The 13993-nt window shown below is 52.3% G+C and overlaps 1 protein-coding gene and 1 long non-coding RNA gene across 5 annotated transcripts in view; both read left to right on the top strand.

Annotated features, from left to right (window-relative positions):
• Positions 1-13993, top strand: part of LOC131408217 (ral guanine nucleotide dissociation stimulator-like) — a 270220-nt gene that overhangs the window by 119357 nt on the left and 136870 nt on the right. For 3 of the 4 annotated variants that reach the window (XR_009220705.1, XR_009220706.1, XM_058544753.1), the window contains exons 2-3: positions 1348-1469; positions 4070-4382. The exons of the other annotated variant lie outside the window; for it this stretch is intronic. Coding sequence is in view for 1 of the 3 variants with exons in the window: in XM_058544753.1 (XP_058400736.1) it covers positions 4374-4382 (9 nt within the window). In the remaining 2 variants the exon portion in view is untranslated. The remainder of the gene's footprint in view (positions 1-1347; positions 1470-4069; positions 4383-13993) is intronic. 4 annotated transcript variants of the gene reach the window in all.
• On the top strand, positions 8177-9545 carry LOC131408226 (uncharacterized). The gene is made up of 3 exons (XR_009220722.1): positions 8177-8480; positions 9078-9110; positions 9470-9545. It is a non-coding gene; the product is annotated as an uncharacterized LOC131408226 (long non-coding RNA).

Genomic DNA, 13993 nt, shown 5'->3' with positions numbered 1-13993 from the left:
ATCAGCCCACAGTAAAACCCAAAAGTGGATGCTCCTGGTGTCAAATATTCCTTAGGTGTCTTGAGGTAAAATAATTTGCACCCATTCACTGGCTACCTGTGGTATATGATTTCAGGGGGTATGGTTAAAGTGTTTGTGGGCCAAGAGCTATCTGGGCCTGGGCACAAAATCACCAAGGTGGCCTCAAAGCCTACCCCAAAATGACCCCTCAAGGAGCAGTTCGGGCAGAAATTGGGTGGAGCATTTTGAAGGAAGCCTGGGGCAAAGATGTTGTTCGATGGAGTTGGCTACAACTGAGTATCTCTGCAGGGTAAGCCCTTCAGCTGGGGTACAGTAGGTGATTGGAGGCCAAGTGACAGACCCTGTGACTCCTGATTCCCAGTGCACGGTTAGACCTCTAAGCCCATTGGACATAAATGGTTGTGGTGTTTGTGAATCATCTTGATGGCGGTGTGGAAAGTATAGGGGACGTGTGGTGGGAGACGTCATGATAGTGTCGGGAGGAGCTGTGTGTGAGATTACGGTGTTGAAGGGGAAGGATTGGAGGCAAGTGCAGTGGGTGTGTGACCAACAATTGTCAATGAAGGGACAGCTGGGGTGTAACTGGGGAAATCAGGGACCAGCAGAAGTAATGTGTTTAAAACAAGACACCAGGGCAGGCCCAGTGGCTTAGCTGTTAAGTGCGCACGCTCCACTACTGGCGGCCTGGGTTCGGATCCCGGGCGTGACCGACGCACCTCTTCCCCGGCCATGCTGAGACTACATCCCACATACAGAAACTAGAAGGATGTGTAACTATGACATACAACTATCTACCTGGGCTTTGGGGAAGGAAAAAAGGAGGAGGATTGGCAATAGATGTTAGCTCAGATCTGGTCTGCCTCAGGGAAAAGGAAGAGGAGGATCAGCATGGATGTTAGCTCAGGGCTGATCTCCCTCACAAAAAAAATAAATAAATAAAATAATAAAACAAGACACCAGGCCCTAATAGAGCCACTTAGCCTAAGTCTCACGTCAACAAGCCGAGATTTAATTAGACTTTTTGCCCTCCCAGGAATAGAATCATAAACCAGTCAATTGGGAATCGCCTGATGAGCAGCAGGTAGGTCACCTTCCTAATAGAGCCCTGCCATCCCCTAAAGGAAGGTAACCTTGCAGTAACCAACCCTCTTTTTGGTGTAGTGTAATTTCCTTGTTCCTGCTCCCTTCTGCCTATAAAAGTCTTTCATTTTGTACAGCTCCTTGGAGCTTCTTTCTGCTAGACTGGATGCTGCCTGATTCATGAACTGTTGAATAAAGCTGATAAGATGTTTAAAATTTACTCAGTTTTATTTTGTTTTGTACCAGTTTGGTGGCAGCAGTGGGATCCAAAGGAGACATCTGATGGCTTAGGGGATGAGAAACACAGGCATTGGTACCCGCAAAACCTTTGAGTTCTCCATCTTTGTCACTGATTCTGAGAGCCGTGGGTAAGTTCCTCTCAGCAAGTGCTGTAGAGAAACACAGCAGGGGGCTGTGAGGGAGGGTTGGGCGTCACTTGGTAGGAGGGTCTGAAAGGCCTCAATAGGGTGACATTTGCTGGGACCAGAATGACAAGAGGGAGCCAGCCCTTCAGGGGTCTGGGAGCAGTGTGTCAGGGAGATGGCACCACCGGTCCTGAGTCTCACAGGCAGAAGTGAGTTTGGCCAGAGGAGGTCAGAAATATGGCCAGTGCAGCTGGAGGGAGGCTGGGAGGAGAGAACAGGAGCTGGGGTGGAAGGTAGGGCCAGGGCCTGGTAGGCTGTGTCAGTTACCTTTCCCTCTCTGACTTCATTGCCCCTAACCTTGCTTTTCAAAACTACAAATGTTGACTATCTCACAATTTGTGTGGATCAGCAATCAGGCACGTTTTAGCTGGGTGCCTCTGCCTCGCTGAGTTGAACAGGTTGGGGCTGTGGCCTCAACTGAGGCTCAACTGGGGGAGGACAAGCCCCGAAGGTCACTCTCAGCCTTCAGGGTTCAGTTTGCAATGAGAGCCTGAGTTCCTTTCTGTCTGTTGGCCTGGGCACTCCCGTGCTTCTCTCCTCTATAGGCCTCCACATTGGGCAGTCCCAAAACACTGGTATTTGATTCCTCAGTTACAGGGATTCGACAGAGTGAGAGAGAGAGATGGAACATGAGAGAGGGAGTAAGAGGAAGTGAGAGACTTGTGTAGTTAAAATTTAGACAAGACATCCCATCACATTGGCTCTTATTATGTTCATAAGCCAGTTACTAACCACTTAGTGGTTCCACGGGGATGGCTATGCCATGGGTGGGGTTTACTGGGTACCATTGTGGAGGCTTCCCACCTCATAGTCCAAGATGAGGCCCTTGGGTCTCATTCTCCATAAAACAGGAAACAGTTGAATGGTTTTATGCCACAGAAGGCAGTATCTAAATTTCCGTTAGTTTCAAACCCCTCATGATGCTGACCTGAAAATGAGGCCAAGTTGGAAGTGACTGTTCCAATATCACATTGCTAGAATCTAGGCCTGTTTTGAGTGGTGTTCTGTGCTACATGTCACCCCTTCTTGTTATTCTTCCATCTCTAAGTTTGTGCCTTAGGTACATGTGACACCAGCCCACAGGGGTAATAGATATTATCTCATATACACCGGGTGAGGTCCCTAGGAAGTAGATTCTAGCCTGATCCCCATGGTGCAGGTTTGGAGACTAGGGAGGACCTGAGAGGCACAAGGACTTTCCCAGGATGCAGAACTAGTAAGAAAGAGGAGGTCTGCATTCATCTCTGTCTCCTCAAAGCTAGGACCTGAGTTAGGTTTCCAGGGAACTGTGGCTAGGGCTGTGTAGGCTCCTTGTGTACAGTTCAGGAAGTGACATGAGAGAGGAGGGTGAGCAGCCCGGGCTCAATGGGCAGCTCTGGAGAAATCTGATTGAGGTAAGGGTCCCAGGTAAAGGAATCTTGAAAAATGACCCCATCTCCTTGGTCCTAGGCCTCAACAGATCTTAGAACTCTGGTAACCAGGCACCCACAGCACCCCATCCAACTCACTTGAATGGAGACAGCCAAGAAGCAAAAATGTTTTGTTGTTGTATCCAAACTTTTGGAGGATCTGGCCTCAAAAAAACCCAGAAAGAGAATCTTTTTGATTGTTGCCAATGTTGGCTCAGCCCTCATCCCTGACGCCTCTGGGTGTCTGACAGGAGGCAGTGAAGGGTAACATGGGGGAGCCCAGGAAAGGCTAGTGCAGGCCAGGACACAACGGTGATCCCACCTGATCAACCCCACACTCCAGGCCCCTCATAGTGTGTGTGTGTGTGTTTGTGTGTCTGTGTGGAGTGGGGAAGGCAGGGTATGTGGGACAGGCCATTCCTGGGCAGGAGCTTGTTGTTAGGTGTCGGAAACCTGGTGGGTCTGTCACGTTCATACCCCAGATCATGGCTGACAGCATGAGAAGGTGAGCTCCTCTACTCGTATATTATTGAGCCCTAGAGGTTTCATTTCCTTCCCTCCCTGACCAAAGATCTTTGCCAGGATGCCCTCTGTGCCTGAACTGAGGAGCAGACTTTCTCTTGGGGGTTGGCCTCAGTGACAGTGTGCAGGCAACCCCTGATTCCCTCTGGCCCAGCTCCCAGGCAGTCTTTGCAGAACTCCACTCAGGAGGTCGTCGAGTAGCTGCTCAATGGTTTCAACTCCACCAACTCACTAGACAAGGAGCAGGTACATGAGGCCACCCACACCATCCAGTGCTGCTCTGAGATGAGAGCAGGAGCAGAGGGCCTCCACACTCAGGACCTTGAGATGATGGGGTTGGACCAGAACTAGGGTGGGACCAGTCAGGGGCTGTCTCTTTTTCAAGCTAAAGGGGACGTAAATGCAGGTAACCTTGTCTGGTTCAGAGCTGAGCTCCCGTGACCCTCTTTCCCTTGTCTGCTGTGAGTTTAGGAGGCCACTGAGGCAGAGCCAGAGGCTAAGGGGGACTGCAGGCTGGCTATTCCTGTAAGAGAAGTGGGATCATTCCTGTATTTAGAAGGACACATGGAAAGTCAGCTATGTGAGTGAACCTTTCTCTTTATCCCGCTCCAGAGTCAGCTCCAGAGTTTCAGCCAGCAGCAGAAGCAGAGCTGTGGGCAGTGGTGGAGGTAGAGCTGGCTCCAGCTCCGTTGACACCACCCCCTCTAGCACTGGAGCCAGTGTCCCCTCTACCAGCAGTGTTGGAGCTGGAGCAAGGGCCAACATGGGCTCCAGCAGGAGTGGGAGCTGCTGAGTTGGAGTCACCTGGACCATCATTTCTAGTGGGAAGTCCATCTCCACCTGTGGCTAAGAAGTGTGAAAAGAAGCCCAACCTACGGCCTTCCCTCCTAAGCTGGTGGTGGAGCAGTTGACTGTGATGGATGCGGTGAGCAGCTGGGCTCTCAGGGCGGGGTGGGGTAGGCCTTCCCTCTGCCATCGTTGCCCCAGACCTCATCCAGTCTTCTATGATCTGGGCCCGAATCCTGGCTCCACCCCTTACCAACCATACGACCTGGGCAACTTTCTGAACCCCTAAGCCTTTGCTTTCCACCTGCAGAGTGTAGAGGTGGACACTAACAGGACCTGCTGCACAGAGTGGCTGTGCCGGCTCCTTGAAGAGAAGGAAGGGTGAGCAGGGCCTGGCACATCAGTAGTGGAGGGGAACTCACTGTATGCAACATGCAACCAGGTTCCTGGTGGCCCAACCGTCTGCTCAGGAAGCTCAACAGCCTCAGGACTTATTAGACACCTGATGTGTACTCCACTACAAGGGAGACAGACAAGGCCCCTGGTTGTAGCTGCCAGGGGAGAATGTGCATCAGAATGGGGAGTGTGACCAGAGGGGGATCAGTGTGTTGGAAGATGCCCCCTTGGGATGAGCCGAGGTGAGCCACCATCTGGAGCTTGGAGTTAGCCAGGACGGGCTGGATGCAAATGCCTCTCTCCCTTCCCTGCCAGTATTGGGTCCTGGGTCATCCTCTGGGTACCCTCAGTGGACAGAGAAGAAAAGCCAGGGACTCTCACAAGGCTCAGGCCACATCATGAGCTTCCTGAGCTCCAGCTCTAAACTGTGACCCCTGTGTGGGACTTTTGGGGATGTGGACACAGAGCTGGGGTGTGGCAATGTTGGGTGACACTCCCCCTGTTCCCCAGGAGCTCTTCCGGAAGGTGGTGCCCTCTCAGTGCCTGGGCTCCACCTGGGGCAAGAGGAATAAGCCCAGCAATGAGCACCTGGCACACACCGTCCGGGCCACCATCGACCACTTCAGAAGGGTGGCCAACCTCATCCTCACCACCTGCCTCGGGGACCCGAGCATGATGGCCCAGGACAGGGTGAGGGTGGTGGAGCGCTGGATCCAGGTGGCCCAGGTGTGCTGTGGGAGGCCCAGTGGAGCCCCTCTCTGGAGCCTTGGGAACTGCCTCCACCTTTATCAGGTCCCAGGATTGCAGTGTGTGGTCTAAGCCCCTGCAAGTCCCTAGGCCCTTCTTGCCAGGGGAATGCTGACCTTGACTCCAGGTCCCAGTGCGGGGATGCTCACTTCCTACCTGGCTCCCTCCTTGGGTTGAGCTAAAATCCTCCTCCTTGTGAGTGTTACTCTTTGGGTCCTAAATGTGCCCTTCTGGGGCTCCCTGAGCATCTGTCTCATCCAGGAGAGGAGATTTAAATAGAAGGGGACTGAAGCTAGAGCAAGCAGGGCTCCAGCGCCCCACCTCACAGCTCATTCTCTTCCCTTCCCCAGGAGTGCAAGATCCTGAAGAACTTCTCCTCGCCCTGCACTGTCATCTCTGTTCTGCAGAAAACATCCATATGCCACCTGAAGAACACATGGGGGAAGTTTCCTGGTGGGTAGGCCTCTCTCCATAGGAGGACCAGGGTGGATGGGGGATCTCCCGTACGTCTGCCATTGGCCCCTCAGTCAGCTGGGAACTCCTGGGTGGCAGCAAATGCTTGGAACAGGGCCTGGGCCTCAGCGGTGGGTCTCTAAGTCTCCTGGTGTCCTTAGTGCACCAATTCTGCTTCAGGATTCGGTTTCTCTAAATGCCAGGTACTGGGTTGAGCCACATTGGAGATTTTCAAGTGTTTCTAGCAACAGAACTCTATGCCCAGTTGAAACTGAAAGTGGTCAGAAGAGAGCTGCTCTGTATAGCGGGGGAATGGAGACCCCAGTGACCAACAGGAGAGCCCCCTCCCAATCTCACAAGACCTTAGCCCTCAGAGGAGCCCAGTGAGAGCACTCCTCCAGGCAGTTTGAATCTCTTAGGTTGTCAAAGAAAAGGATTTGCACTCAGACCCCTCACATTATCCCTAAATTTATCCTTCCCTCTTTCCCCTCTCCTCAGGGAGAGCTCTGAAAACTTAAGGAGTACTATAGCCAAGACGAGTCCTTGAGCAGAGAACTGATGACCAAGGTAGAGTGGAGGCTGGGGGTCTGGAAAGAGAGGAGGGGCCACGGGGGGAGGGGGACTGGGCAAGCTGTGGTTTTGATAGTTTCTCACTTGAACTTTCTCTGAAACGTTCCCATCTATCTTGTCCAGGTTAACAAGCTTAGGGATCTGTTTGGCCCATGGGCAGGTGGGGTGCCGTTTGTGGGCAGGAGGCCCTGGTCATGGGACACAGTGGTGTTGGCTGTGCTGTTCCAGGGCGAGTTGCCGAGCTGGCGCCATCAGCAGATTTCTGGCTTCCATGCACTTCCGTCCTGCTGAATGTAGCTTCTCCCAGGCTGTTGGGTGGTTGGGTGGGTTTATCCCTCAGCCTAAACCTGTCCTCAGGAAGCCAGGCCCCTGCTGCTCCTTCTATCTTCACCATGTCTCCAAGGGGAGGGCACACTGCCTACCCCAGGGACGGGCACAGCAAGGAATTTCCCTGGCCCAGGTGGACAAACAAGATGCTCATCCTTGGATCTGAACAGCTGGACCAGAGACAGATGTGTGTGCGTTCTGGGACCCCCCCTGGACGCCTAGAACAGTCACTCAAGTCAACAACGGAGTCTCACCTGAATGCCTGGTTGGCAATGACATATACCCCAGGTGGCTTATGAGTAGCGCCTAGGCAACTGATAGATTCTTAGTGGATCCTGCTGAAAGGAAGTTAGGAGCTTCATGTAAACAGGGAAGCAAAATGTCCTCTCACCCCTTCCCTGTTGATCAGAGGTGGCACCTTGGGGGTCCAGTTTCTGAGTGGATAAAGAAAGAGTTCAGTGCAGGGGAATATCCTGAGTGGTTCCTTGGGGAGGAGAAGGGTTTGGCATTGCCTCTGTCCCAGCCTGGGGGCCAGACACTCCACGAGACTGGGGCAGGCAGGAGCCATTCAACCAGACTCCCAAGACACCACATCCTCTCCATCCACGCCTCAGCCCACGACCAAGCTTCGAGAGCTCGGGGGTCAGGACTGTTGTCAGTGGTGGGGCTGGGGGTTAGGTGAGGATGTTGGAACAGTGTCTCTGGCTGGGAGGGCCAAGTGGCCTCTCCTCTGTGGCCCCTGAGCAACTCACTGCCCCTGTTTGGGCCTCTGTCTCCCCATCAGGGAAATGGAAGGATGGTGATCGTGTGGTGCAGGCCTCACATGGAGGTGATGAGGTAAGAGGGAGGAAAGGAATGTGGGAGCTTTCTGCCTGCTCCCTGGAGGGGTGAGGGCGAGAACAGTGATAACAGTCATGCGACAGTGAGTCCTCAGGAGAACCTGTGAAGTAGCTGGAGTTCTCACACTTTCCAGATGAGGAAACAGGCTCAGGGAGTCCAGGACGCAAGCCCAAGCTTACACTCAGAGAGTTGAAACTGGGCTTGTTCTGGAATCACAAGACCTTGGAGGGTGGAGTGGCATTGGTACCAGTTGACTCGAGTCAGATGTCCAGTGTCGGAGGCGAGTGGTGCTGGAGAGAAATGCAGTGAGGGGACTATGGCCTCACTGACACTGTCCTCGACCCTGACAGGAGGGGCCTTCCACGTTTGCCCCCCGGAAATCAGCCCCCATAGAGTGCAGGAGAAGGAGCAGCAGCAGCAGCAGGTGAGTGTGCTTGTGGGGGAGGGGCTCTGCGCTCCCAGCTGGAGGCCTCAAATCAAGAGAGGAGGGCCCTTTCTCTTGGTGCCACAGTGTCCGAATCCCCCAGTAGAAGTGACCGGGATGGCCTGGAAGAGCTGGTGCAGGATGGGTTTGTTGTGGGGAGGGACAGGGATCGCATACCCTGTGATTTGCTAGAAGCCTGCCCTGGGAGGTGAGGAGGAGGAGTGTGGTGTTCTTGGGGTGTGAAGCAAGGAGGAATTGAGGGGAGGCTGCTAAGGGTCCTAGGCTGTTCCCCGTGGGAACCCTGGGGTGGGCCAGGAGGCTGTGGCTGTGGACTTTTCAGGGGAGGGTCTGCAGGGGGTCGACTTGAGAGCAAGGGCTCATCCCACCCGCACCCCAATGTCACAGGGTGTCGTCCCCTATCTTGGCACTTTCCTTGGTGACCTGCTTATGCTGTGTCTGGCGATGGGTGATTATCTCGAGGTGGGTAAACCTGAGGCCAGACAGGAAGGACCACGATCCTGAACCTTGGGATGCGGGAGCCCCCGAAACGTGCTCCGAGCTCTCAGCACTTGACACATCTCTCCCGGGAGCCTCGCAGTGGCCCCTGGGAGCTGGGGCATCAGGCCCATCTTAGAGATGAGTGAACAGAGGCTCCACCTGAGACACCCATTCCGGTTCCCCAGGCTGGGGAAGCTCAGAGCTGCCTGATGGCACAGCCGCGTGAGGTTTTATCTGAGCTGGACTCAGCCTCTAACTCCCATGCTGCCCATGGAGGGAGAGAGGGGTCGGCCTCCCCCCAAGTCAGGCAGCACATAAGTTGCTGAGCAGTCCCCTCTGCCTGAGGCCTCAGCCTCCAAATCTGTCATCAGAGAGGGTTGTGCTGCCAGGTCCCTCAGCCTCCCCCCATGTCCTCTTTCTCTGGAGCCCAGAGCCCGGCCTAGGTCCAAGTCCTGTTTTCTCTGCATGCTCCGCCCCCTCTGGGGACCTGGCAGTAGTGCAACATGAGAAGGGGTGGACATAAGGGGTTAGTCAGTCTATGGCATTCTGTCTGATGGACTCTGGCTCTCCACCTTCCAGGGGAATGAGATCAACCTTAAGAAAGGGACTGAGGTGAGCAGCTGTGGCACTCCCTGCAGGGGAGGGGAAGGAGGTGGAAATCAGAGACCTCTGGGCAGAACAGTCCCTGGTTCCACCCCCTGTATCTTACATTGAGTGGAAGACTTCGATAACAGAGAAGTGGGAGACCCATCCTATTGGCGGGTTGGTTGAGGGGAGGATGGCATCAAGGATAACTTCCTGGAGGAGGGGCTGATTATTCCCATTCTGAGAACAGGTAGAGCCTGGATAGAACTGGTGGGAAGGAGCGTTGCCAGAACTGGTCCCCTGCCCCACCCCTCACCCCCCACAAGGCCCCTGCAGCATCCCCCACCCAGGCCCTGTGTGCATCCTCTCCTTCCCTCTGGTCCCAGGAATACCGAGTCATGAGGGAGATGCTGCTGCTCCCAGTGGTTGCAAAGAATTACAACCAGAGCTGGAGGAGTGATTTGGGGCCTGATTCCAGGACATGGAGCTGCTCAACGAGAATGATAGTTGAGGCTGTGCAGGAGTTGAGTGAGGGCAGGGGTGGACTCCCCATGTTGGTCAGTCCAGAGAGCCTGTCTCCGTGGCCCCCTGCTCAGCCCCAGTCCTTATTGCTTGGCGAACTCTGGGACACCCAGACTCCAGCTGCTGGGCAGGCAGTGGGGGGACACCTGAGGTGTGGCTCCTGGTAGGCTCAGAGGTGCCTCTCTGTACTGTAGCTACAGCCTGTCCTGCCTGCTGGATCCCCAGACCTAGTTGGCCAGCAGAATATTCAAGGCCAAGAAGAGCCGGCCATCATCAAGTTCAGGGGTGAGTGAGTGTCTGGGCCAGGGTGACTGACTCCTAGGAGTTCAGTAAAGCTTTGAGCTAAGCGTGTCCTTGGGGAGTCCGATAGCTGGCACTGGGATCCCAGCTCCACTACTGAGCAGTCCTGTGACTGGGGTGACTCTCTTCAGCTTCCTGAGACTCCGTTTCCTCCTCTGTGAAATAGGTGATAGTAAACGATTGCTCCCGTGGCAGGGACAAATGGGGTACTGGTGGCTAACAGCACTGAGCACAGGGTCTGCAGCACCCAGTGCAGTGGGGACAGGGTGGGTGGCCATGATTCTGAGGGAGGCCCCCCAAGATAACCCGACACTTCTACTCAGCCCCCAGGCCCCAATACCGAGCCCCGTACCAGTGGCCGATCACAGCCCCATCCTCAGCAGCCGGGACACAGCTGGGAAGCTTGCGATGCACCGGGCTAGCTCCTCCCACTGGACAGGAAGGGGAGCATTGTAAGCTGATTCCTGGAGTCCCCTGAAGCCCAAGAGAGAGAGGACGACCCCATCTCAGCTCCCTGACATCCCCCAGCACCTATGAACCCATTGAGGAGGGACAGTAGTTATTTGTTGTAAATAATAAATGCCATGTTTGAATATTATATTAAAGTCCTGTTCCCCTTACAGCCTGGAACTTGTGGTGTGGTTCTGTCACTTTCTGTAGGCATGTGAGGGAGACACAGAATCTCACATTTCTCCTTGAATCAAGAACTCTTCCGGGTCATCAGCTTATTGTATGTGGGAGAAGGGAGAAGGGCCAGCCCCTTCTCTGGCTAGTGGGGACAATCCCAAGTCCCCCTAACACCGAGGACCAGTTCATTTCAGTATCATTCAGCTCCTCCAGGTGCAGACACAGCCCACCACCCCTTCTCCTGAGATTTAAAGGTCGAAGGTACTTTCACAGGCAGAGAAAAAAACCACTGAAATGTGGGTAACTTTAAAACAGCACTACGCAGGACCATGTCATGCCACAGGCAGGGGCTGCCTTCCTAATTCTGGAGGAAGAGGGAATGTTTTCTGCTTCTCTTCTTGAGGTTTCTTTTGACCAAATTTTAGGAACTTGTTGTTTTCTAGTTCAATCTCTGGGAATATATCAGCTCTAAGTGGAGAAAACAATGGAAAAAGATCAAAACGTGCACGTTGAGAGGACAAGACCCGCGGAAGTTCATTTGCAGATGGACTAAAGGCAGGCAGGACTTTCCCTCCTGAGGGCCCTCTAGGGGATCCATGTTCACCCCTGACCTAGATTTGAATCCGGCTGGAATCCTTGTCCAGGACCCTGAATTCCTTTTCCTGCTTGATTTGTATCCAGGAGGAAAGATTTGTGATGCAGCTTTTAAGGCTACAGCTGGGCCTTGTTACATAAACATTACTGCTCCCTGTGAACTAGGATTTTCAGCACCCCTGCCTTCCTTATGCAATTCCCTTTAGGACAGAATTTCCCTAGAAAGCCCCAAACCTCCTCCCTGACTTGGCCTGATGGATCCCGAGTGAGCTCTACTTTGCCAAGATAAGGGACCATAATCCTGGCCAGTCAGTGACCCCACATTGTCCCTTGCTGTCCAAGGTGACTTCTGAGCCCGTGTTCTTCTGAGGTCCATGGTCTTGGACAATCCTCAAGTTTACACACTCAGTGTTGGTGTTCCAAATTCGTCCAAATGGGGCAACTGGGCCCAAGCCCTTAAAGTGTGTCAACCCTGGGTGTCTGTGATTTTTTCCCCAGTCTTGTGCTGTGGTTACATTACAACCACCTGCTGGGGTGTGAACCCTGTTTGGAGCTTTGAAAGATCAGGTATGACGGGGGTGTGGGGGGCTCCAGCAGGGAATGCTACGGAACTGATGATCCATGGACGTACATGAACATAGCCTTACCAATTAAAATACTGAAATGCTCCCCATCTGGTGGTGAATAGACACTGCTCTGAGCTCACACCGAGAACCCACCACATGACTAGAAGCTTTCAAAGGGTTACTAAGTGGTATTTTGAAGCTCTTCCCTTGGGAACACCCTGTAAGACGAGGGCCAGATGAATCGCTTGGCACTTGTGAGTTATCGCCTCCTTTCTGATGGCTGCAAGTGTCACCCAGACACACAGGCTGGACTCTGCCAGGGAAGCCTTCTCAGGACAGCCAGAAGCTGAGGATGAATCCTGGTTCCCGGCATCCCAGGCCCTTCCTGACACAGCATAACCACCTAGGAAATTGGTTTGGTAATGAAGAAACTGGGAAGGCCATACTTTCCCTCCAAAGAGAAAGAGAAGTGCAAACAGTGAAAGCTTGATCCCCCAAATAGACAATTGAATCCCAACAAGCAGTGGGTTCTTGTCAGATTACTGATGCTGAAAAGGCCTCTTTTGATAATAGCACGATCCCCCGACTGCCATGTCCATCTACATGAATCAAATTTCCAACACATATGGATCTAAAAAACTGAGGGAAATCTGGTATTTCCTTAGATGCAACTCTGAAGTAGCACGCAACAAAGGACATAAAAATGGAGACTTAGAAGTAAATATCTAATTTGAGAACATAGACATCGAAGTGCTTTTGAAATAATATTTTGGAATCTATTGGAATATTACACAAAAAGAATAATCCACTTTAAGTAGGTTTTACTGTGACTGTGGGGAAAAACTGAATCATCCCGTGACGTTGATAACTCTCTGCTGACTTGAAAGTAAAAATAAATAATGTGCATAGTAAAGGAAAATGAGAGAACAGCATGAAAAAAGAAGATCTTTCTCTCCTCACCTGAAACTCAACCTCTCACCTCAGAAAGAAACCACTGTCTATATTTTCTATTTCACGCAGCAGAGTTTAATAAAAGAAACGTATTGGTATGTTTTAAAGTTTCAAGAGCTCAAAGCAAGGAAACATTAGGGACGCTGCCAAGAGACCTCACTGAGGTGCCTGCTCCATTTCATCTGCTGTCAGGACGTCCTTGGCCCCTCACTTTCTCTGCCTCGCTAGCAAGTCTGTCCGCCATCAGTGCTACCACCAGTCTCTCTCCTGTGCTCTTCACTGCCCTTTCTTCCTTCCTGATACCTTCCTCAGTCGCCAGAAATTGTTGGCAGTGGAACTGTGGAATGCCCAGATCAGCTCCTGGAATCATCTCTGCCAAATCTGAAGACCGGCAGGAGTGGGCATGGGACCTGGAGTGCAGACTACCTGTGAGCACACCTGGCAGGGATTCACCTGTGTGACTAGGTGCAAGTTTTTGCAACGCTTTGGCAAGATTGAAAGGACTTACCAGTTGTCCTGAACTGCTGCAGGCCTGGAGTCCTTGCGGTATCTCGGGCTAGCAGACCTGGTGGGGCTGGTCAAAAGTGTCCTCCCAGAGACCCGTCACTGCCAGAATGGGATGGGATTCTAGTATCCGGCCTCTTGAATATGTCACTGGACATCCTCAAAGGGTTGAAGATGCTTAAACCAGGCTTTGGTTTGGACTGGTTCCCACAGTTACACTGCTTCCTCTGTGAAGACGTAACTATCATCCTTCTTTTCCTCTTACCTTACAAAAATAAATCATGAAATTGGGTCAAATGACAAAGGAACCCTGACTTTTTAGGACAATTATCCTGGTTGTTTTGTACTTCCACCCTCCCTCTGTCCTCCAGGGATAGATCTGACTTGTGTCCTGGGATGTCATCAGGCAAATTTGCATCAAGAACAGAAAGCTCAAGGTCAAAATTCAAGGCTACTCCAGATCATTTCTCCTCCCCCATCCTGTTAACACCCCTCCCTGTTTGAGTGTGTTTCTATTATATTCTTGTCCTTGTCACTCTAAACCGCACAAGTCCTGACACTCCCTTTCAGGACAGTCGGTCCCCAAACCTTTACTAAATCCCATATCCTACCATTTCTGTGTTTTCTGACTACTCATTTGCTTAATCCATTGACCACTTCGTGTTCATAGACGTTAAATCAATAGTGACATTATCAACCACCCCCTGTTAACGACTTACTCCCATATCCCAGATGTTCACATAATCCAAACGGTTATGGTCAAAAGTAAATAATTCAGAAAACGTATTCACTCACCACAAATTCATGATCTCTAATACTTTTATTCAAACACTCATACAGTAGATA

Source organism: Diceros bicornis, chromosome 7, assembly GCF_020826845.1.
Source record: "Diceros bicornis minor isolate mBicDic1 chromosome 7, mDicBic1.mat.cur, whole genome shotgun sequence".
Classification (NCBI taxonomy): Eukaryota; Metazoa; Chordata; class Mammalia; order Perissodactyla; family Rhinocerotidae; genus Diceros; species Diceros bicornis.
This window is presented reverse-complemented; position numbering and strand designations above follow the sequence as displayed.